Genomic DNA, 23,611 nt, shown 5'->3' with positions numbered 1-23,611 from the left:
TAGCAGCTACCACAGCCTGGACCTGCTGTACCGCAGTCTCTACTGTAAGATCCAATCAAAACCGGCCATCCTCCCACCATTAAACAGACGGTGGTGGTATTCCCAAGTAAGATACATGCTGCTTTTAGAATGCAAAGAGACTGTGGGAGCCAGCCTCCACAGATAGCCCCAGCGATCCCTGCTTCTTGGTATTCATGCCTTCTACAGTTCCCTCTAGCATCGCATAGAGCTGACTTGTGGAACCACTAGCATACTGCAGAAATACTGGTAGGTGATGTACAAGTCTAGGTCAAACAAGATATTAGGGCCTCTGACTTGCCTTCTTTTGGCTAATCCTGGGAAAACTCAGCTATGATACCATGAGGACAGTCGAGCAGCCTTTTATAAAGGAACTGAGACGTCCTGCCAACAGCCATGTAATTTGAACCCATGAACCCCTTAGAATCAGATCCATCAGCACCGGTCAAGCCGCCAGATGACTGCAGGCCTGGCCAATGTCTTAACCGTAGCCTCATGAAAGAGTTGGAGTCAGAACTACCCAGCTAAGCTGCTTCCAAATTTCTGGCACACAGCCACTGTGAGACAATAAATGTTTATTGGTTATAATCTACATTTTCAAGCAATTTGTTATGTAGCAATAGTTACGTAACACAGACTATGGAACCTGGAAGAGGTATGTTGCCACAGCAAAAACCTAAAATATGGGAGGTGCATACTGGAGCAGCACGGGGCAGAAGCTGGAAGGACACTAAGGGAAGTGTTAGTAAAAGCCAGAGGTTCATTGCAAAGGCAGTTAAAAGGTGGCTTATGGTGATTACCAGGAAGGGCTTAGAAAGAAGTGAGAAGAGTATTAAGGGAAACTGAGGGGAGTTCTTGTTACATCATGGCAGAAAGATCAGCAAAACTGTCACCTAGAGTAATGTGTAAAGTAGAAGATATATCTAATGAATTGGGTGATCTAAGATTTCTAGTCAGTGTACTGAGGGTGCCACCTGGTCTTTCTCATTAGGGAATCTCTAATACTTGCTGCTTTCTATTCACCCAATCCAACAAACATATCATGGATGCAGTGGACCAGTGTGAGATTCTGAGGAATGTCAAGACCATCAAGGTCCCTGCCAACTATATTTTGACAAAAGGCAGAAGTGTTAATTTGGCTTGGAATGAGGGAGTGAATGCATCTGCTGTGCATTCTCAAGCAAAAACAAACAGCTTTTAGTTCCTTTCACTAGTGGAATTTGAGGGAAAAAAATGCCTTTGCTAGACAGTATCTCCATACCAAATGCCAAAACCGGTGTTGATCTGTCCTGGTTTAGATACCACATCTTTCATAACAGCTGCAATTGGGCCTAACACTTGGTAGTACAGCAGCTTGCCGTCAGCTTTCAAGACTCATCAGGTTTTGTGTTCCTTTTCGTCAGGGGCCATGTAGGGCAACTGGACAGGAATGTGGAATGAAACCACCTCTCCCACATCTTGTGAATGTTTGATGTGGCACTCATTTCTGAAATTCCTCCAAGGACATTTTGCTAGAGCCTAACAGAAAATGCTTCGCCATCTACAATTCACCTCAATCTATCAAAAAGTCAGAGTCTTAGTAACTCTCGGTAGTCAACTACAGTATGCCAACCTAGCAGATGAGAAAGCAAAGGATTTATCCACTTGCCCCTCTTCCCATCCATCACAAATGCCCCATGATCATTAACATTACCTTCCTCACAATTTCAAGTTGCACATGAACAACCATGGAGCGGGTTTCTGCAGGCATCTTGCACTACATTATCAGAACAGCTCTGGGAAAGTAGGCTGCTCAGCCAGGGCTAAGTCTGCATCTGTGTGAATCTGGTTAAACATGTGCAAAACAGGAAATCACAGGAGAGAGCGTGAGTGGAGGTGGAACCAAGAGGATCTGAAATGGCACACAGTGGCATCCCACGCCTAGCAAATGGGAAAGGGTTTTGTTCTGTTTTCCTTCTAAAAATGCCAAACCAAAGGCATCTATTTTTCTACGAACAATATACCTTCAGGACTAAATTGCTCAAGGTGGAAAATGTCTGAATTTTTGTCACATTTATTTATTCATTCAACAGATACTTGGTATGGGCATACAACATGCTAGGTGATGTGATAAGCAAGATAGATATGTATTCAAATAAGAAAGCACTACAAAAGGTAGAAACAACCCAAATATCCATCAATGGGTAGATGGATAAACAAAAGGTGGTATACACATACTATTACTCAGCCTTAAGAGAAAATGAAATTCTAATACAGACTACAACGTGGATGAGCCTTGAAAACTTATTCTAATGGGACGCCTGAGTGGCTCAGTCAGCTAAATGTCTGCCTTCAGCTCAGGTCATGATCTCAGTGGGGAGCCTGCTTCTCCCTCTCCCTCTGCCCCTCCCCCTGCTTGTGCTCTCTCTCACTCTCTCTGACAAATAAATAAATAAAATCTTAAAAACAAAAAAAAAAAAAAAGAAAGAAAGAAAGTTTATGCTATGGAAAATATGCCTGACACAAAAGGACAAATACTGTATGATCCACTTATATGAGGTACTTAGAATGGCCAGTTTGATAGAAACAAAAGGCAGCAGGCTACCAGGGGTTGAGGGGGGCTGGGAAGGAGGAATCACTGTTTGATGGGTAGAGAGTTTCAGTTAGGGATGACAAAAATGTTCTGGAGATGGATAACAGGATGGTTGCACAATAATGTGACTGTACTTAGTGCCACAGAACTGTTCACTTGAAAGTGGTAAAATGGCCAATTTTACATTATGTGTATTTCACCATAATAAAAAAGACATATAACATGACAACAAATTCTAGCCAACACTTTTTTATATTCACATCTACAATCCTCTGAAATGTAGAGAAACTTCCTGGATATAACAACATGGTGCTAAGGTTCTATGAAGTTACTGCCAAATTCAAAGCCTTGGGGGATTCTTAAATTCCTTAGGCTTAGAAGCAATTTATTTGAGCTCTTCAAGCCAAAATGGAAGGGTCAATTACAGATGTGATAGACTTTTCCTTGTTTTAGTAAAACAATGAGAAAAGAAAGAGTAGCTCAGAGATGCCTACGACTATCATCTTAGGTCTAGTGGTTCACATATCCAATAGGTAGTTACCATTAGAAATAATATATTCCAAGCTTTTTTTATGACGATGTTACATTGTTAACTGCACACCTCAACAACTGAAACATAGTTTTAGCCAATAATGTGAGATGGTGGAGATGATCCACACAAAATGGAAAAATAAAAATGAAGTGAAAGTAAGAACCTTTTGACGTCTGTGCTGTTTCCATTACACATCTAGAAACATTTCATTCTTGGAGTCTTGAGAACATTTTTTTAAATTTAATTTTATTATGTTACGTTAGTCACCATACATTGCATCATTAGTTTTTGATGTAGTGTTCCATGATTCATTGTTTGCATATAACACCCAGTGCTCCATGCAATACATGCCCTCCTTAATACCCATCACTGGGCTAACCCATCCCCCCACCCCCCTCCCCTCTAGAACCCTCAGTTTGTTTCTCAGAGTCCATAGTCTCTCTTGGAACATTTTTACCCATACTCTGGTCGACAGATATATACATATAGGTTACTTTTTATTTTTTATAAAGCTCTCTTCGGGGATTACATTTTAGTATTCCCTTGCATATAATGAGCCACTCCTGGTACTGGAGTGACTCCAGAGGCTTTATTACAAGCAATTTTTAAGGACAACAAATTCTTCTTTTTATCTTCATACTTTTTTTTTTTTTACCTTCTTACTTAAAAAGACTAATGTTGCAAACTTAGGAAACTGAGAAGTATGACTTCTTTACAAGAGACTATAAGCCTTCCTTCATGGTTATCCTAAATCAAGAGCCATGTGCATTGCTGTATATCTTTATAATCTCCATATAATTTCTAAACCACTAAATGATGTAATTATATAGAGTTAGAAAAGGAAGGAATTCAAATACCTCAAACATTAAATTTCCAACATACTAATTGGTATGCATATAAATGTAAATGCAAAATATATGTAAATATTCTTTTTAAATACAAATGGTTTTTGCTACCAAAATACTTCATCTGAAAATGAATATTTCATCTGAAGCCAAGTTAATCTTTCCAAACTTTGTGTGTCCAAGGATCTTGAGTTTATGGCTTAGGGTAGTCATTAGCAATATTAGTGACTAGGAAGTGTGTATTAGATCTTAGATTGTTATTTCCATAATGGGTAAACATCAGCTGAATTTTTTAAGTTAAACATAAACTCAAAATTATAAGATGCTAGGAAAAATAATCAGCAGGTAATCAGTTAAAGATATGAATGTAAATTGCTTCAATTTCTCAAAAGGTGACTTGAGGAATATCTTAATTTTTTAGTAGGATCTGCCCAGCTTTGATAATAAAACATAACCCACAAACATTCATAACCTTCTTAAGAAATAGATTATTTGATCAGCATTTTTCATATAGTAATTTACTTTGGGAAATATAGCATGTGTAAGAAAGCCCTAAATTAGGTTATAAAATGCAAAGCTGTAACTGGATTTGGTCAATGGTGAGCATTTCTAACTCTGCTGAAAAGTTGTGTCTTCTGTTAATAAAATCAGGTAATCAGTTTCATCTTTAAAGAAATGTCACCAATAAAGCAGTGTTGAAGGTACATACAATTTTGTCAATTATTTTTTAAAACCTGTGGATAGTACATCTTTAATAAAAATGTCTTTTAGTTTGAAACATTAAGGTCTTATTCAAAATTAGGGAGTCAGAAATGAACATCAATTTTCTGATTTTTGTTTCTATGCACATTTGTTCTGTGTTTGGGTATAAATTTCTCCTTGGATACTAATTTTCAATGGCTGACAAATTTCACAAGTATTAAATAGCCATAATTTAAAAATCGTATTATATTAATACCAGTTTATGAAGCCAATCTCTACCTCAAGACACATCATTAGTCTCTTTGAAGACACGTGTTGATGAAATATTTCTTTTGCTTGATTAAAAATCACAGTAAGGATGCATTTTAAAAACATCTATCAATTGAAATTACCTCAGGGCATCAATGTACATGGTCTCAAGTAACTGATTCCAAGAGTACAATAGCATATCAGCTAAGGCAGATGGTTAGATGAGGAACAGGGAAGCTGATAATTGCACATACATGGAAATTGTAAAATTTAAAACTGAAGGACACCATAGTGATCAATAGTGCAATATTTTATAGCATTAGAAGGTTATAAGGCCATTAGAAGTTAAATGCAGGTTATAGAGTTACTAACCAAGCCAGAAGAAACCAGGTATCCTGACTTTCCAGCTCAGTACTCTCACATTCTACCTTAGGACACTGGTTCAGATAAGTAGCTCACAGTGGAACTGTATTTCTCAAACTCCAGTTAGTAAGTTATCAAAGTGATCCTAGGCTTCATAAATAATTTACTAAATCACAAACAAAAATTGTCATTATCTTGGCACCTGTGATTTGTAAGGATCCACAGAAATCATGTTAAAGCACTCTTTCTTCACCTTATGTTCTTTCAGCCTCAGATGGAACATTTCTGGTGAAAAGAGATTACTGTTTATTAAAGTTGCCCATTCTGGTAATGGACAAATTTAGTTCAAATTTTTTTCCCTATATTCCTATAAAATCTTCCTCTTTTAGAATTCTAACTTCTTCCTAACAGCTTTTCAAATATTTTAAAACTCTATGCTAAATAATATTCTTTTTTTTTATTCCCAATAATACTTTTGTCTGATCACTACACATGTTCCTTTTTTGTGGCCCTGTTAGATTACACAATAATATCATAGAATAATCTGGGAACTAGTAAAGAAAATATAAGAGTAGACAAATAATTGAAATATCTAACCACATATCTTTTATTCTTATTAAGATAAAAAAAGGGAAAATAACTTTATATCCATTTCAACATGATGAGTCTCACTCTAAGGCTCTTTAAATACTGTTAACTCATCTTACATTCTGTTGAGATTCAGACTTTTTTTTTTTTAAGATTTAATTTATTTATTTGAGAGAGACAGAGGGTACATGCAGGGGGAGAGGGAGAAGCAGGCTCCCCACTGAGCAGGGAGCCTGACTCGGGGCTCAATCCCAGGCAGGGGGCAGACACTTAACCTTAACCGACTGAGCCACCCAGGCACCCCAAGGTTCAGGCTTTCTTGATTTACACTGAGTTGTGTACTAAATTTACTTGCTATGGCCATTCTTTGGTAACTGCTTAGCCAACTCAGTCCCATAAGGACAAAGGCACATACTGAAAATCCTGTGCCCAAATATCTATCTTCAATGAATACTATCCAGAGGGTGACTGGAGAAACTAGATGTATGTGTCTCATCTCTGAGCTCTTCCGGATTCCTTAATCAGCAACCTGCAACAACTCAGATTTTTGAGATGCCATGCATTCAGATATCATCCCCCAAACCCTTTTCTCTCAGAAGGCTGTAATTCCACTGCATGGTCCAGAATTGGTAATTTTCAGCTTACATTTGAAGATAAGTGTTCATAATATATATTTGTAATCTTTGACATGTATACAATGCTATGAAGGAATAACAGCAAATACACAGCAAATGCTTTACACATCTATATGCATTAATTTAGTATTTTTCTGGTGGAAAGAAATGAGAATTATTTAAATCAAAATTACTCTTGTAAATTTTGAAGCAATTCCAGTGCTAAAAATGTTCTGAGCATTTTATACTGAATGCTCATTATTTGCTAGAGTACAAAGGTCATAGTGGCTCACAGTTCACAGATGGTCTCTAGGCTAAATAGGACATACCAGAGGGATAGAGAAAACTTGCATTTCGATTACCTAGCTTGTGTTCCCTACCAGAATTTAATTTTTATTTTTAAAAAATTGTGTTTCATTATGGTAAAAACACCAAATGTGAGATATATCTCTTAACAAATTTTAAGTGTATAATACATTATTATTTTTATTATTATTATTATTTATTTGACCAAGAGATAGAGAGAGAGTACAAGTAGGCAGAGAGGTAGACAGAGGGAGAAGGAGAAGCAGGCCCTCCACTGAGCAGGGAGCCTGATGCGGGGCTCGATCCCAGGACCCCGGGATCACGACCCGAGCCGAAGGCAGCTGCTTAACCGACTGAGCCACCCAGGTGCCCCATTATTTTTGACTACAGGTACAAAGTTGTACAACAGGTCTCCAGAACTTATTCATCTTAACGGAAACTTCATGCCCATTGATTCATAGCTCCCTATTTTCCCCTTCCCCCAGCCGCTGGCAACCACCATTCAACTCTCTGCTTCTGTGAGTTTGACTATTTTAGATATCTCCATTTTAATAACACATTTTCTTTATCCATTCTCCTGTTGATGGACATTCAGGGTTTTTCCAAATCTTGGATACTGTGAATAGTGCTGCCATTTCTCCAAAGAAGATATACAAATGGCCAGCAGGTATATGAAAAAATGTTCAATGTCACTATTCATCAGGCAAATGTAAATCAAAACCACAATGAGATATTACCTCACACCTGTCAGGAAGGCTACTGTCAAAAAAAAAAAAAAAAGACAATACACATGGTGGGCATGTGGAAAAAATGGAATGTATACACAAGGTTAGTGGGAATGCAAAATGGTCAGGTGCTATGGTAAACAGTATAGAGGTTCCTCAAAAAATTTAAAAAAAATTACCATATGATCCAGCAATCTCACTTCTGGCTATTTATCCAAAAAAAGTGAAATAAGGATCTCAAAAGTGTATTAGCAGATGTCATTTTTAAAGATAATCTTTCTGATGTATTGACTTTGGCTCCAGTGCAGATCACCTATTTTTAAAATGAGTGTGCCAGTCTGTTTAATGATCTAATACCTATGACCCCATTCATATCAGTATCTGGTTAATTGAAGAATTCCATTCAATTTAATTTAATAACTATTATGGGTGCTTACAATTTTAAGCAGATAGATGTCTCTGCCAATCCAGGAATCAGTTAAAATTATTTCTCTCCTTATTTACCTATGAACTTCTCAAGGTGAAAAATACCTAAAATTAGAGGTAGGCAGAATTTTCTTCCATATTATTGAAAAATCATAATTGGAAAATTCAAGAAGTTTTTGATGTAGAATAACAAAGGATGAGCACTGTTATCTTCTTTTTAAAAGTGACAGAGAAAATAATAATTAACTACTGATTATTCACAACAAATTCTGAGGTAAATTCTATGTGACCCAATTGTCAAACCTGTTATGTGGTAAATTTCATATGGTGTTATTTTGGCATTACTTTGAAGGGTGGAAATGAGAAGACTTACAGTTGAGCAACACAGCCTTAATAACATGCTTTAAATCACAGCTCCTTGCCATATATCACAAGCTGACATGTAATAATTACAAATAGTAGAGTGAGCTTTGTGAATTCTAGTCAGAGAGGAGGAAATAGGCGCAATGAGAGCCTAGAGAAGGAAGATACTACATTCTTAGTGGGGAACTCACAGCTTTATGGAAATAATGGAATTTAGTTGGATGGCTACAAATGGAAATGGAAAGGAACTTATGGTTGGACAGATAGCAGTATGGGTATAGAGAATCCCAGGAATAAGGAACGGCATAAACAAAAACAGGAAATGCAGAATGAATGTATTAATAGACACAAGGAGCGTAGATATGAAAAGGAGAAAGTGCTTGGAGACAGGTTGGGAAAGGTCTTGAAACTGTAGGAGACTCCTTGCTTACTATTTGTTATACCTTACTGCACGCAAATCCTTACTTCCAATAATTGGCTTTAGTTGTGCTCATTCTCTTTTCATGTTATGCAGGTTTAAGAAGATTCCTTGCATCTGTCCTACATGTTTTGACATATTGTTAAACTGCACTCTATACTGTTCACCAAATATTTTGTATATGCAAACCTATTTCTTGAATAAGATTTTCAAACACTCAGAGACAGGAGCTTTGTCATGTTCCTCCTGTAGTTCCCAAAGTGGAGACAGACTGCCAATAAAAGTAATTACGAAAGTCCTTTCCAGAGTACATTTAAGATATAATTGGTGTTGCTCCTTAATAAATACTTGGTGAGCTACAAGAGATAGCAGAAGATGGCTGCTTCCAGAAACCTTCAAAGGAAAAGGTTCTGAATTTAAAATATAGTAGTTTGACATCCTGTATGAATTATCAAGAGACCAGAAAATAGAGTACCTAGCTATGGAGGTCAAGGTTATATTATACTCAAGAAGTGACAGTAATGAAAGGCAAGCCCTAGATAGCAATGGCCACTCTGTCAGCATCAGTAAGGGACCGGCAGTCAGGGAGTACAACATCAAAAATGCATCAATTGCAGGGCTAATTGGCGAGAAAAATGAACTTGTACTTTAAAGAAATTTGTGCCTAAAAATCAATCCAAGACTCAACCACCTGCTCAAGGACATGAGACAATTAAAATAGAAAGTATGGGTCTTTCTTTTTAAGATTGAACTACCTATGATTGTTAAAGATAAGATTTAACTCCGTAAACTTTAATATTATTATCCTTCTGCTTTATTTTCTTTTTTCCCCGAGATTGTCATCAGAAGGATGCATGTTTATCACATGATTTTATTTTAGACCTTTTTTGGTCACTTGCTAATATGCTTGTCAGTATGTTTAAGATGACTGTAAGAAGTGATGGAATTCAAATTATTTTCCCCATATAGGCCTTCCTTCACTCTGATGGTACTAATGGTTGACTCATTATTTCAATGGCACTTTCTTCAATGTCACGATGTCTGAGGGTGTGTTTCATTTTTATAATTGCTATCATCCTGAAGCATCCCGATTTCTCCAGTGACAAGCACTGCCCCTAAGATTTGAGAGTCCCAGCTCTTACAGAAAATCTCAACCTCTTAGAGGGTTTTTTACTCATTTTGCCAAAGGCTGAATTTTTTATCTGCAGATAAGCAGTTTTTGGAATTTTGTACAATAAAAAAAATTCCAGTCATATGTTCTTTGATAGTTTACAGTTTTCATGACATAGGGAATTATAAAGCAGGGGTTACTGGTGGTGGAATTCCTTTATCTCTGACTTTTCTGTAGCTCCTGGTAAACATGGTAATTTTTGCTTCTCTTGAAGAGAAAATAAGCACATATAATATGTACTACATTGTATTTTGAGATTCTTAGCACAACCCAATAGAATGCTATATGCCTAAAACAATGAGTGGGTTAAAAAAGGGAAAATTATCAAGTATGAATTTATATATTTCTTAGCACTTAAACTGCACATTTTGGAGGTATTGCCAAAGGGAAAATATACGTTGGGTTTTGAACTCACTCAAGTTAAAAACAAAACTCATCTTTTATTAATCTCCAGATCTTCTAGTTATGACCCACTTATCACTGATTTCCTAATTGCATAAATGCTTGATCATGAGTAACGTGGGTCCTGTCTGATTAGAGTAGGTATTCGTTTCATTACATTAGCTTATTAATTTGCTAAAAGGCACTAGAGCAATCTATATTCACACCTAGAACTCTAAAACTGCAGGCCACTCATCTGTTTTTGCCCACCTCAAATCTGTTCTCTGCACTGAGCAGCCAGAGGGACCTTTCCAACATACAAATATGTTCATGCCACCACCTTGCTTAGAACTATTTGCTACCTTCCCATTACTCTTAGGCTAAAGCAAAGCTTGTTAGTTTGATCTATAAATTCTACAAGGATTTGACCTGTAGCTCCTGCTCTAAGCTCTAACTGTCTTGTTATTTCCCTACCCCCAATGTTTAGGATAATGCATATCACATATTAATTGCTACTATAAAATACTTGCTTAATGAATACATTTCAATGAATAAAATTTCCAGCTGCCTAATTAGAAAAATTTATCACCGCTAATACATTAGTGAGGAGAAACACCCCTCCCATAAGAGCACAATACCTTAATTCAGTTAAAATACAAATTTTCATACAAGTCCTATGTAAGAATGTATATCCTTTCTACTCAAGGTGTTATACAGGAACCAGCAACATTAATGATGCCTGGGAGCTTATTAGAGATTCAGAATCTCAGGCCCAACACCAAAACTTCTTATTTAGAATCTACTTGTTTTTAAATAAGACTTCTAGATAATTTGTGTGTGTATTAAAGTTTGAGAAGCATAGAGCACTAATGGACACTGATTTATAAAAGAGCTTTATATCAGAGTTGATACAGAGGCATATGCTCCTATATGTTGAGAAAGCCAATTTCTCCTAGAATAATTTATAAATTATGCTTTCAACAAATCGATCATGGGTAGCAACTGCCGGCCAAGAGCTGTGTGAGGCGCTGGACAGACCATGATGCTTACAAGTAATGTAGTTCTTGCCCTTGTGCAGGGTTCCACCTCTTCAGAAGATTAACATTAAAAAAGCAAATAAAAACTATCATACTCATACATACTCATAATTAAAGCAAAGTCTAACAGAAAATTTAGGTTAATATAAATCAAATCAAAATTTTAATAATTTTAGAAGAGAAATGAATCCAAATTTCAACTCATGTCAAAATCAACTATATCCAAGATAAACATTATGAATAAAAAAGTGGTATTGGGCCTTGTTCTGCTTTTACATTAAGCCATGTTTTGATATCATAAAAAATAGAAATATGATGGCCAAGTAAGATGAATACTTCAACAGGACATAATAAAATATTTGAAAACATATATGTAAGTAAAATATGATACAAGGGGTATTTTGCATTAATAATAAATGAAACCAAATACAAAGTGAATAATAAATAACACTGAATTATTAATTAATTTTTTGACAAAAGACGTTAAATCCCTACACCTGGGAAGATGCATCAAAATAAACTGCATAATGTATAAAAGAGGTAAATATCGAAAATGTATACCAGAATTAAGAAAAAATGTGTGTGGAAGTATTTTTAAAACAAGGAAAGAAGCCTTTTGTTTCTGACCTTGACATAATAGCTTGCGTCAGGCCAATCCTTTCAATGAGAACAAGTAGAAAAGGTGGCGAAATGTTTAAAAAAATCTGTTTGGAGACATTAAAGACAAACACACAGCAAGAACTTGAAGAACCAACTTCCGAGACGAAAATGACGTGCAGCCTAAGTAATCTGACATTTGTCTTAGCTTGAACCCTTGAGCCATTTTACAATTTTTTTTTTTTTTTTTGAGCCATTTTCCAATTCTTAAACTATGGCCAAGAGGAGAAGAAGATGAGCAGAACTTTAAGCAGTCTTAGGGATCTGGGAAGAAAATATGATGTCCAGGGTTGACCAGGAAGAAGGAGAGCGATCTATCTGTTATGATTTCCAAAAGGCTATACCTATGGATAAAGGAAAAAGGAAAAAAAAAAGATAATTTTTTAAGAAGGCTGATATTCAGCTTTTAATCAGCTAAATTCCAGATTAGGTGAAGGTGATCTTTTTGTAGCCTAACATTTTAAACACACACACACACACACACACACACATCCTATCTGAAAGAATATATCAATTATACAGAGCACCACCCCCACCCTCACACACATACCTTCTTAAAATCACAAAGGTAGGTATTCAGCCAAACATTGTTTAGAATACAAAATATTGGGGAACCATATATCAGAGTCATTAGACCTACACATTAAAGTAACTGTGATCAATATTTTCTAGAAAACAGAAAACATGACGGAAAATTTCGACAGAGATCAGAAATCTATTTTTAAATAGTTAAATGCAAAATCTAGAGCTGAAAAATACAGCAATTGAATTAAGAACTTAATAAAGCAGCAAGAGGATTAGTGACCAGAATATAACTCAATAATATATAAAATGATGCAAAGATTGAAAAAAAGAACATATGGAAAGTGAAAGAAATCTTTAACATTTCAGTTAGTAGGAGAAAAGAGAAAAAAATATCCAAGAAAAAAAAATTCAGAAATTAAAAAAACCTGAAAATGTAAATCCAAGTGAACACTGAATGTATAAAGCAATAGTAAGTCTGAGCCACTAAAAGGTTAGCCAAAGAATGTATAATTAATGAGGTATTAGGGAAAGAAGAGTAATAAAAATAATGACTAAAAGAAAGAAAAATGTATAGAAAAAATGGGAAAACAAAATAGCAACTATACAAAATTATATAAGGTAAATGGATTCAAAGTGCATAAATTTCCATTAAATGGAAATTAACAAAATATAGAAATGATTTCTGAAAGCATAGTTTTCATCAAATGTAAATTAAATAAATATCTCAAAAGTGGTCAGATGGGATAAAAACCAAAACCCAACTCTTGCTGCTTATAAGAATAACACCTTAGATACAAGGAAATTGAGTTATAGCCAAAAGATAAACCCACAATTATATGGTCAATTAATCTTTGACAAAGGAGGCAAGAATATGCAATGGCAAAAAGTGTCTTCAACAAATAACATGGAAATCTGGACAGCTATATACAAAAGAATGAATTGGACCACTTTCTTTCACCATGCACAAAAATGAACTCAAAATGGGTTAAGGACCTATATGTGAGACCTGAAACCATAAGAATCCCAGAAGAGCACAGGTAGTAATTTCTTTGACACCGACCATAGCAACATTTTTCTAGGTATGTCTCCTGAGGCAAAAGCAACAAAAGCCAAAATAAATTATTGGAACTACATCAAAATAAAAAGCTTCTGCACAGCAAAGGAAACAACCAACAAAACTAAAAGACAACCTACTGAATGGGAGAAGATATTTGCAAATGACACCTCTAGTAAAGGGTTAGCATCCAAAATATATAAAGAACATGTACATAGCTAAACACCAAAAACCCAATAATCCAACTGAAAAATGGGCAGAAGACATGAACAGACATTTCCTCAAAGAAGATATACAAATGGCAAATAGACACATGAAAAGACGCTCAACATCAGGGAAATGCAAATCAACCTACAATGAGGCATCACTTAAACCCGTCAGAATAGTTAAAATAAAAAATACAAGAAACAACAAGTGTTGGCAAGAATGTGAAGAAAAAGAACCTTTGTGCACTGCTAGGGGGAATGCATATTGGTGCAGCTCCCACTGTGGTAGAGTATGGAGGTTCTTCAAAAAATTAAAAATAGAATGACCATATGATCCAGTAATTCCACTACTAGTATTTACCCAAAGAATACAAAAGCACAAAATGGAAAAGATATATGCACCTCTATGCTTATTGCAATATTACTTATAATAGCCAAATTATGGAACCCATGTCCACCAATAAATGATTAAAGAAGATGTGATATGCAGACACACACACACACACACACACACAGTGGAATATTATTCATAAAAAAGAATGAAATGTTGTCATTTGCAACAACATGGATGGATCTAAAGGATATAATGCTAAGTGAAATAAATCAGAGAAAGACAAATACCATATGATTTCACTCACATGCAGAATTTAAGAAACAAAACAAATGAACAAAGAAAAAACAAGAGACAAAAAAACAGATTCTTAACTATAGAGAACAAACTCACGATTACCAAAGAGGAGGTGAATGGGAGGATGGGTGAAATAGTTGAACGAGATTAAGAATATACTTATCATGATGAGCACTGAGTAATGAATAGAATTGTTGAATCTCTATATTGTACACCTGAAACTAATATAATACTGTATGTTAATTATACTGGCATTAAAATTTTTTAAAAATATGAAGGAAGTTATGGCATAATTAATTAAACATTAATCAAAAGAAAGCTGGTATAGCTATAGTAACATGAGACACAGTATATTTTGAGAAAAGAAGCATTAAAGGCATTTAATAACAGTAAAAGTATCAACCTACCAAAATGATAAAATACTTTAAAATCTGTATGTGCCTAATAACATCTGGCCTCAAAATGTATAAAGTTAAAATGGATGGAACTACAAGAAATACACAAATATAGAATCATAATAAAAGACTTTAAGACACATCTCTTATTAACTGGTAGAAGAATTAAAGTATTGCTAGCAATTTAGAAGATTTAAACAACATGATTAACAAAATCAATTAACATCACATATCATTATATCTAGAGCTGTACAATACTTTCTTTTGAATGCACGTAAAACACTGACCATGACTGATCATCTGCTGACTTTAAAGTAAATCTTGACAAATCTCAAAGAATTGAGATCAAAGAGAGTATGTTCTCTGATGATAATGGAATTAAGTTATAGATCACTTAAAAAAAAGACAAATAGAAATTCCTACAATACTTGAAAATTAATGATACACACTAAATAACATATTGAAGGAATCACAACGGGTATTAGAGTATTTGTAGCAAGTGAGAATAAAACTGTGACATCAAAATTTGTGAGATAAAACTAAAGTAATTCTTAGAGAAAAATTTACACCTTTAATTGCTTAGGTGATAAGTAATTAAGGAGAAAAGGTTGGAAAAATTAAGATTTAAATATTCATCTGAAGAAGTTAGAAAAGAGCAATAAAGTAAACTCAAAGACAAAGGAAAGGAAATAATAAGGGAAAGAGTAGATATTAATGAAATATAAATCAAATGTTCCACAGAGAAAAGTCATTTTTTAAAAGACTGATAATATTGATAAATCTCAAGCAACACAAATGTTTCCAAAGAGAGCACTTGCAAATGACTATTAGAAATAAAAAAGGAGACATCCTTAGAGATTCTGTAGACATTAAAAAGAGAATACTATGAAAATTAAATGAAATAAATTCCTAGACAAACACAAAGCTTATCAAAACTGACATTAGACATAGAAAATTTAAATAATGCTCTATTCAATCCACAGTGAAAAGGTTTCCACAAAGAAAGTTCATGGCCCTAATGGCTTCACTGGTGAATTCATCCAAACATCCAAGGAAAAACAAACAAAAAACACTGTGATAATCTGACCCCTAAAATATTCCAGAATATAGAGAAAAGGGGAATCATTATCAGCTCATTATGTAGAATCAGAATAGCCTTGATCCCAACACCCAACAAGGATATTAGAGGAGAGGAAAATTACAGGCCAGTATCTCTAATGAACATAGATGTAAAAATTAAAAAAAAAATCACAAAGGCAATCCAATAATACATCAAAAGGATAATACATCATGACCAACTGGAGATGTTTCCAAAGAAAAGATTGTTTTTAATCTTTAAAATCAATCAGTGTAATGAAATGAGAATTTCTCAATGTGTATTCAGTACAAGATGTTAGACTAAATATGTAAGAGCTGTGAATTGTGTAAGACTGTTGAATCACAGACCTGTACCTCTGAAACAAATAATACATTATATGTTAAAAAGAAGAAGAGAGTAGGAAGGGAAAAATAAAGGGGGGAAATCGGAGGGGGAGATGAACCATGAGAGACTATGGACTCTGAGAAACAAACTGAGGGTTCTAGAGGGGAGGGGGGTGGGGGATGGGTTAGCCTGGTGATGGGTATTAAAGAGGGCACGTATTGAATGGAGCACTGGGTGTTACACACAAACAATGAATCATGGAACACTATATCAAAAACTAATGATGTAATGTATGGTGATTAACATAACATAATAAAAAAAAGAATATCAATTTTGTTGGACAAAAACATAATTGGTGAAATGTTTTTTGTCTTCTAAGATAATGGATTTCAATTTTATTTTCCATTTTGATATTTTCCCTTGATTTTAAACAATTCTGATAAATTTCCTTTAAAAATAAATATAACATGTTACGGTAAAAATACAAGTCATCCTACTTTCTGGCCTCTTATTCTAGATGCCATTAGGACTAAAAACTGCCTTTTTATCCATGCCTTTTATTATATTAGTGCTCTCTGGCCTCACCTCTAGTGTAAAATCTTATTATTCATCTTTTATTGCTTTCAGTCTCCAACATTCATGGTCTTTTATGAGAAATTCAATAAATTTTTCTAATATAAGCTATTTCAAGAAGACCAATAAGTTAGATGTTAGAACAATAAAGGGGTTTTGAAGTACCTCAAAGCATATGTATTTTATTCCTATTTATAACAAAACACAATCTATAGCTGTTGAAATAACAGAGTTCTCAGAGTATAAGTGGTCATCAGATGAATGTGAGTTTGCAGAGATGCTGGTCTTTAATTTATTATACTTCTTTGGATCATTTAACATTTGTAAACATTTTTACATCTATTTCCTCATTTTTATATGGAGGATAATGATAGAACACATCTTATAGGGATGTTGTGCATATCAAATAGTTCTCACACTTAGTAATACTGTTGTTAAAAGGGAAAAGCCTAGAGATGCATTTGCCTAAGTTCAGAAATGTATTTTGACATTTTAGTTACTCAGTAATGAGTAGCAAAGAGCCATTGAAACTGATATAAGGTGGTATAGGGCTATCAGTTCTGACACTGTAAACTACTTTGCACGTAGAAACAGAGAAGATAAGAGATATGTGCTTTACAAAGCACTTAAATGACTAGCAAGGACAGAGTTGCAGGACATATTTTGAAGTACATGATGGTAACCTTAAAGTGCTTTTTCTAACCTCTGAATGCTGTGCCCCTTAATAGCATTTACGGAGATTCCAGTTTTCCTTGGAAACAATCTTTCTCTTTAGACTCTATCCATGGATCACCTTGAGAGCCTCTTATCTCTGTCACATTTTCGTCTTCCTTATCTTCTCTTTCAAGCACTGAATGGAATCAATAAGAGAGTGTCACTTTCAAATAAGATGGATGCAAATCAAAGAAAAGGGAACGAACGGGTGACTTAAGTATTAAATTGACTGGTCTGTTAACTTGTAGCTGAATTTCACCATTCAGGAGTCATCGATAACAACTCACAAGTAAAGCAGCATCAAAGGCTTTGTCTGTGATGTGAAGCAGAGTTTACGTGGCTGCTTCTTGATGGCATAAGCATGTTCAGATCCCAAAGAAAGGAAGGAAAAATCCCCAGTTCTCTGCATTTACAAGGTCATGCAGCAAAGCTTACTTCTAAGGAGGTAATGTGAATGCTGGAAGAGCCAACCCTCTGAACTAGTTATTACGCCATGACGCCAGAGGATTTTCTAATTTCCACTGAAATTGTTTCTGCTCATTAATGTTAATTACCAATAATTTTCAGACCCCGGCAGCTAGAACAGTTTTGCAGGCATATAAATTCAATAAATATGGTATGAGTAGAACTAACAAGTAGTAAGGTGGAAACCTAAAACCCCAGAGAAAAATAAGGCAAATGTGAGTTGGGTTTGTACTGTGTCCTTAACTGAACTCTTCTTGATCTGTTGGCCGCATACGCCCATATTCAAAAGCCGTTCTCATCCCTTCCCAAGAAAGTTTTCTCTACTGTGACAGTAACAAACCTTTCACAAGGGGCGCCTGGGTGGCTCAGTTGGTTAAGCGACTGCCTTCGGCTCAGGTCATGATCCTGGAGTCCCTGGATCGAGTCCCGCATCAGGCTCCCTGCTCGGCAGGGGTCTGCTTCTCCCTCTGACCCTCCTCCCTCTCATGTGCTCTCTCTCTCTCATTCTCACTCTCTCAAATAAATGAATAAATAAAATCTTTAAAAAAAAAAAAAAAAAAAAACCCTTTCACAATATTGCGATATAAGGGGTTTGGAGGACTCATCTCCTTTTGTAAACTCTGGATGTTCACATATAAAATTCCCTTTACTAGCATGAGAGCTCTCTAAGATTGAAAGGCACAGTGAAAAAAAAGCAGATTTTGACAGTTTCAGAGACTGGAGCCCCCCAGGTCAGACACTTTTTAGCTGCAGGGCAGATTTAGGTTTTGCGGGATTAAAAGCCTGCACAATTTGGGAGCCCTAAGAAAAACAGCATACAAAGTTACAGACTGAAAGTAAGGTCTAAGAGTGAATTTTTAAATAGAATGAGAAAACTGAATAGTCACAAATTGCAAAATTTGAAAGAACAACAAATATAAAAGTATATGACCACATGAAAATGTCACCAGAGCCTCTTCTTTCACTTGGGACTTTAGAAGGTATCTGCATAAGTGAGGGGCTTTATTCTCTTCTCTCTCCTCTAATTAGCCAGAAAAAGATGACCAGGTTATTTACTTCATTGATTCTCAATTAATTATTTGGACCTCAAAAGTTTGTAAGAAAAACATTTTTTAAATAATACATTTAGAAATTGTCCTGGGCAGTTCCTGTAGATGTTCCATAAATGGCAAGTGATAATTAATATAATTATAATTTACATTCTTTTTTTCTATAGATCTTATTTATTTGAAAGAGAGATGCACATGAGTTGGGGGAGAGGCTGAGGGACAAGCAGACTCCCTGCTGAATGGCGAGCCTGATGTGGGGCTCTATCCCAGGACCCTGAGAACACAACCTGAGCCAAAGTCAGATGCTTAACTGACTGAGCCACCCAGGCACCCCTATAATTTATATTCTATTACATACTGCCTTTTACAGTGACTGGTATATATTGGAGACCACCCAACACTCTAAATAATATCCTTTTACAATTTATTATCAAGGGACCCATAGTACATTTGACTGTCCAGTGGTGATGAAACAGTTTTTTGTATTCCTTTAAAATATTATGCTATAGTGCAACATTTTATTAGAAAATATGAATATGTTTTATAAAACATACCAAAATTAATGCAAACTATTTTTATAAATATGAAGGCTGACATTCCATTTTATAGCAGCAATCAGCTAATAATTTAGGAAAAGGAGGAATTAAAACACCTGAAATTTCATTACTGCTCACTGCATTGTTTTTTTCCAATTTAACGCAAATATATTAAAACAAGTCAGAAAAACCAAAATGTCTACTCACATCGTGTGGAATCCAGATAGCACCATCATGTGTGTTTGTTTGTTTGAAAACAGGTTTTCTATAAGTGTTAACTGTATGAAGTGGTAGAGGTCTCGTCACTGAACGTTACCAGGAGGCATTTTTAGCTTTGTCAACAATTCTTTTCCAGTGTTGCTTCAACCCACACCACAAACATTTGTATTCCTTCTTATGCTCCCACTTTCTTCTTAATAGTCATTATAAATCACATACTCTTTTCTATCAAAACCTTAGCCTCCAAACAGGAACAGCTACAGTAAATATTAAATTCATATTAAGAAGTAAGGCAAGGTGGAGAGAAAAGTATTTTTGCTCTGTGGAACAACTGCAGTGGTTGTAGATTATGGACAGCCACAGTGCAGTAAGCATTGTCCTGAAAAAGAAGTTGCCCCTTTTGGGCCCACAGTTTAAATGCCAATAAATGTTAACGGTTAAACTGGTATTTTGTTATCATCTATATATCTATATAGATATGTTACCATGAAAATATAAATGAGTATCAATGTATGAAATTGAGAGTAATCTATGATCACCATTTTTGATAATTCCCTGTGGCTTATTAACATCAACAGTAGTTAGGCATCTTCAGGTCATGTGCTCTTGATATACGCTATGAAGTGCTCTGAACTACACTGCCCTCTGTAGTCTTCCTCCCCAGTAACACAGGACTCCAGGCTAATGACAAGAGAAACACTGGGTACAACACAATCGAAGATTCCACAAAATTCCTGACAAGGACTCTTGAAAATTGTCAAGGTCACCAACAAGGAACGTTTCAGAAACTCTAACAACCAAGAGTGTCCTAAGGAGATAGGACTGCTACATGTAATGAGATATTCTGAATGGGATCTTATAGCAGAAAAGAGAGAAGGAAGTCTGAAAAAAGAATGGACTGTAGGTAATAACAATGGCTCATCATCAGATCACTAATTGTAACAATGGACTGTAATGACATGAGATCATAATGAGGTTAAGAACCTGATCTGGTCTGTTTGTGAAATACACTATCTTTGTAAATTTTCTATAAATCTGACAGTAATTTTAAATAAAAAATGTATTAAACAGCCACAAAAATTTATATAAAGCAACCTTGAAAGCAATCTGAAAGGAACTGCTCAACTGTTTTATTAAAAACACTAAGAAAAAATTCCCAGGCCATATATTAAAAGTATATGAGTTAGGAAAAAACAACATGCACAATTTTAATAACAGTTAAACCAAAGCATACTCTTCTAGAGTTAGAAGAGAATTCAGAGACCACTAAGCTCCAGTGCTTCAATGTATGGACACTAAAACCAGAATGTTGAAGTGCTATTTCCAAGGTCAAGCTTGGAGTCATGATAACAAGTTGAGCCAAGAAATACAGGTCTCTGAAGCTGGTGCAGTGGTCTTACTTTTCTCATAAGAAATGGAAGTATTATGGTTTTCAACCTCACAATATATCAGCATAATTAAACTAGAGTAAACGAATCAAACAAAGAGTGAACACTTGTAAGCCTCAACTGGGGGTTAAAGGGCCTGCCCTCGAGAGACTCAGAATTTTATGAAGTCAGTAAAGTTAAGTCCTAAACTAGGGTAAGGCTGGAGGAAAGTGGGAATGGAGAACAGGACACATGTTATCTAATCTTCTATCTTGAAAGGTTTGAAATTATTTCATTAAGTTAAACTGATATATTTGAAGTCAAATAATGAGCCTGGGCATTGCTGATTATTATACACATAGTATAAGTATGTAGATTTTCCCCAATGTATTGAGTTCTCTACCTAATCAAACTTGAGTTTCAAAAACGTGGCTGGAACAGTGTTTTTAGATGAGTGGCTGAGCTATGTCCACAGCAATAGCTCTCAGCAGTTTGCCTAGAGTCAGGGTTTGACATTCTCCCCAGTTCAAGCTATTTAGCACTCAGTATTTCTATTTCCCTAACCTACATACCATTATGTATATAAAAGAAGGTCTGCTACAGAAATGTTTCACATGGAAGGTGAAAGGGCAGAATAAAATATGAATTCATTCATTTATAACTTAAATAATTAATTTTGTAGTTAATGTGCATAGAAAACATACTTCACCTGAGGTAAGAAAAAAAAACCCACCAGTCACCTCCAATAGGAAATACTTATTATAATAGAAACATAACCCTTAAAAATCTAGTTTTCAGGGACGCCTGGGTGGTTCAGTCGGTTAAGCGTCTGCGTTCAGCTCAGGTCATGATCCCAAGGTCCTGGGATCAAGTCCCGCATTGGGCTCCTTGCTCCACGGGAAGCCTGCTTCTCCCTCTGCGTGCCACTCCCCCTGCTTGTGTTCTCTCTCTCTCTCTGACAAATAAATAAAATCTTTAAAATATATATATATATATATATAGTTTTCAAAAATCAATATTTTAAGTCATTAATTTAAGGTGTTTTTTTTTTCTTTCACTTACTGTACCATATGCAAAGATACAAAGAGTAAGATTCTTTGCCTGCCCTTGAGTAACTCAGCAACCACTGTGGAGCTCTTTAAAACCTTCACAAACTGAAGAATGCTGTAATTTAAGAAATGCACAAAGTGTCGAGAGACCCTAAATAAATAAATGACCAACACAATTCAGGAAATTAGAGAAAGATCAGAAACCACCTGATTTTATGGTTGTAGTTTCCCTAATTCTAGATAAATTGTTGGTTCTTAAAAAAGTAAAACTTTGATTTTTAAAAAGTCTTACATCTGGAGATTTTATGAATATAAATTAATATACATTAATTATTAACAAGTTAGTTAATAATTAATGTAAAGAAGTGGGTCATAACCAGAATCTAATGATTTGGCTTCAGAGACACAATACCTTTAAATATATTTATTATCGTTACAGTTCCACAGAAATTAGGAAAAAGACATGTCTCATCACACAAATAAAATCTTCCACCTGAGGGCCCTACTGCCCCTAAAGACTCCTTGGACTTCTAAACCTTTGTTGCCATATTGGAAATATATGAGCCATTTTCATTCCCAGTGACAACTCTCCCAAACTTTTCATGTCTGAGTACTCTTACATTTGTGTGTGTGTATTACAAATATCAACATAAATTGCCACGTATGCTATTTGACCAACATGCAAAATAAATAAAATAAAAAGAATATTTGACCAACATGCAAAATAAATAAAAAAGAAAAGAAGAAAGCACCCTAAGCAGAGCAAACAACCTAAAACAGAGGCAAACAGCAGAAAATCGTTGGATTAACATGTTGCCGAAGCGTCCAGTCTAGCTACAATGTAGGATATAAGGAGTGGGACACAGATTGGAAACGCAGTTTTCATCTAGAGAGCCTTGAAGGCTGGGGTACGGAATTTTACTCTTGAAGCTTCAGGTTCTGTGAAAAAGAGAGCAGAGGGCCATTACTACACAGAAATCTTCAATGAGTAGACAGAGGCCAAAAGTCTAAGGTCCTGCGGCTGGAGAACTGGAAGGAAGACAAGTGATGCAAGCATTCAGCAGGGTACAATAGGGGTTCTGAAATCTTAATTTGCATATATCTAGATGGCAAATATTTGTATTCAAGAGTTTGCCTCAGGGTCCTGCTAGGCAGCTAAATAAACTGATAAACAAATTCAATCCAGGGTCAATGGATGAAAATAGGATGATATACTCTGTATTAACATGTAGGTAGCAACAAACTGACTTTTACCAGAGGGGATGGCAAAAATGCACATTTCTGGAATTCTGAGAGTTTAATAAAGTGATCCATTATGGTGGAAGGGCATCATACCAAAGCACTGTAGACAGTATTCACTTATTCAGCAAAAAATCATGGGACTTTATATACTTCAAAATCCTTGGCATAAATCTATTATTCCCAGAGATTTGATCCCATC

General features: G+C 35.3%; 1 protein-coding gene across 4 annotated transcripts in view; it reads right to left on the bottom strand.

The window, feature by feature from the left end:
* Positions 1-23,611, bottom strand: part of THSD7A (thrombospondin type 1 domain containing 7A) — a 428,494-nt gene that overhangs the window by 264,382 nt on the left and 140,501 nt on the right. Inside the window, exon 1 of one of the 4 annotated variants that reach the window (XM_032402032.1) lies at positions 17,475-18,314. The exons of the other annotated variants lie outside the window; for them this stretch is intronic. Coding sequence (XP_032257923.1) covers positions 17,475-17,502 — 28 coding nt within the window. The 5' untranslated portion in view covers positions 17,503-18,314. Of the gene's footprint in view, positions 1-17,474; positions 18,315-23,611 lie in introns of those variants that run through there. 4 annotated transcript variants of the gene reach the window in all.

This window comes from Phoca vitulina, unplaced genomic scaffold, assembly GCF_004348235.1.
Source record: "Phoca vitulina isolate PV1807 unplaced genomic scaffold, GSC_HSeal_1.0 scaffold4, whole genome shotgun sequence".
In the NCBI taxonomy this organism is placed as follows: Eukaryota; Metazoa; Chordata; class Mammalia; order Carnivora; family Phocidae; genus Phoca; species Phoca vitulina.
The sequence above is the reverse complement of the archived record's forward strand: the minus strand, read 5'-3'. Positions and strand labels throughout refer to the sequence as shown.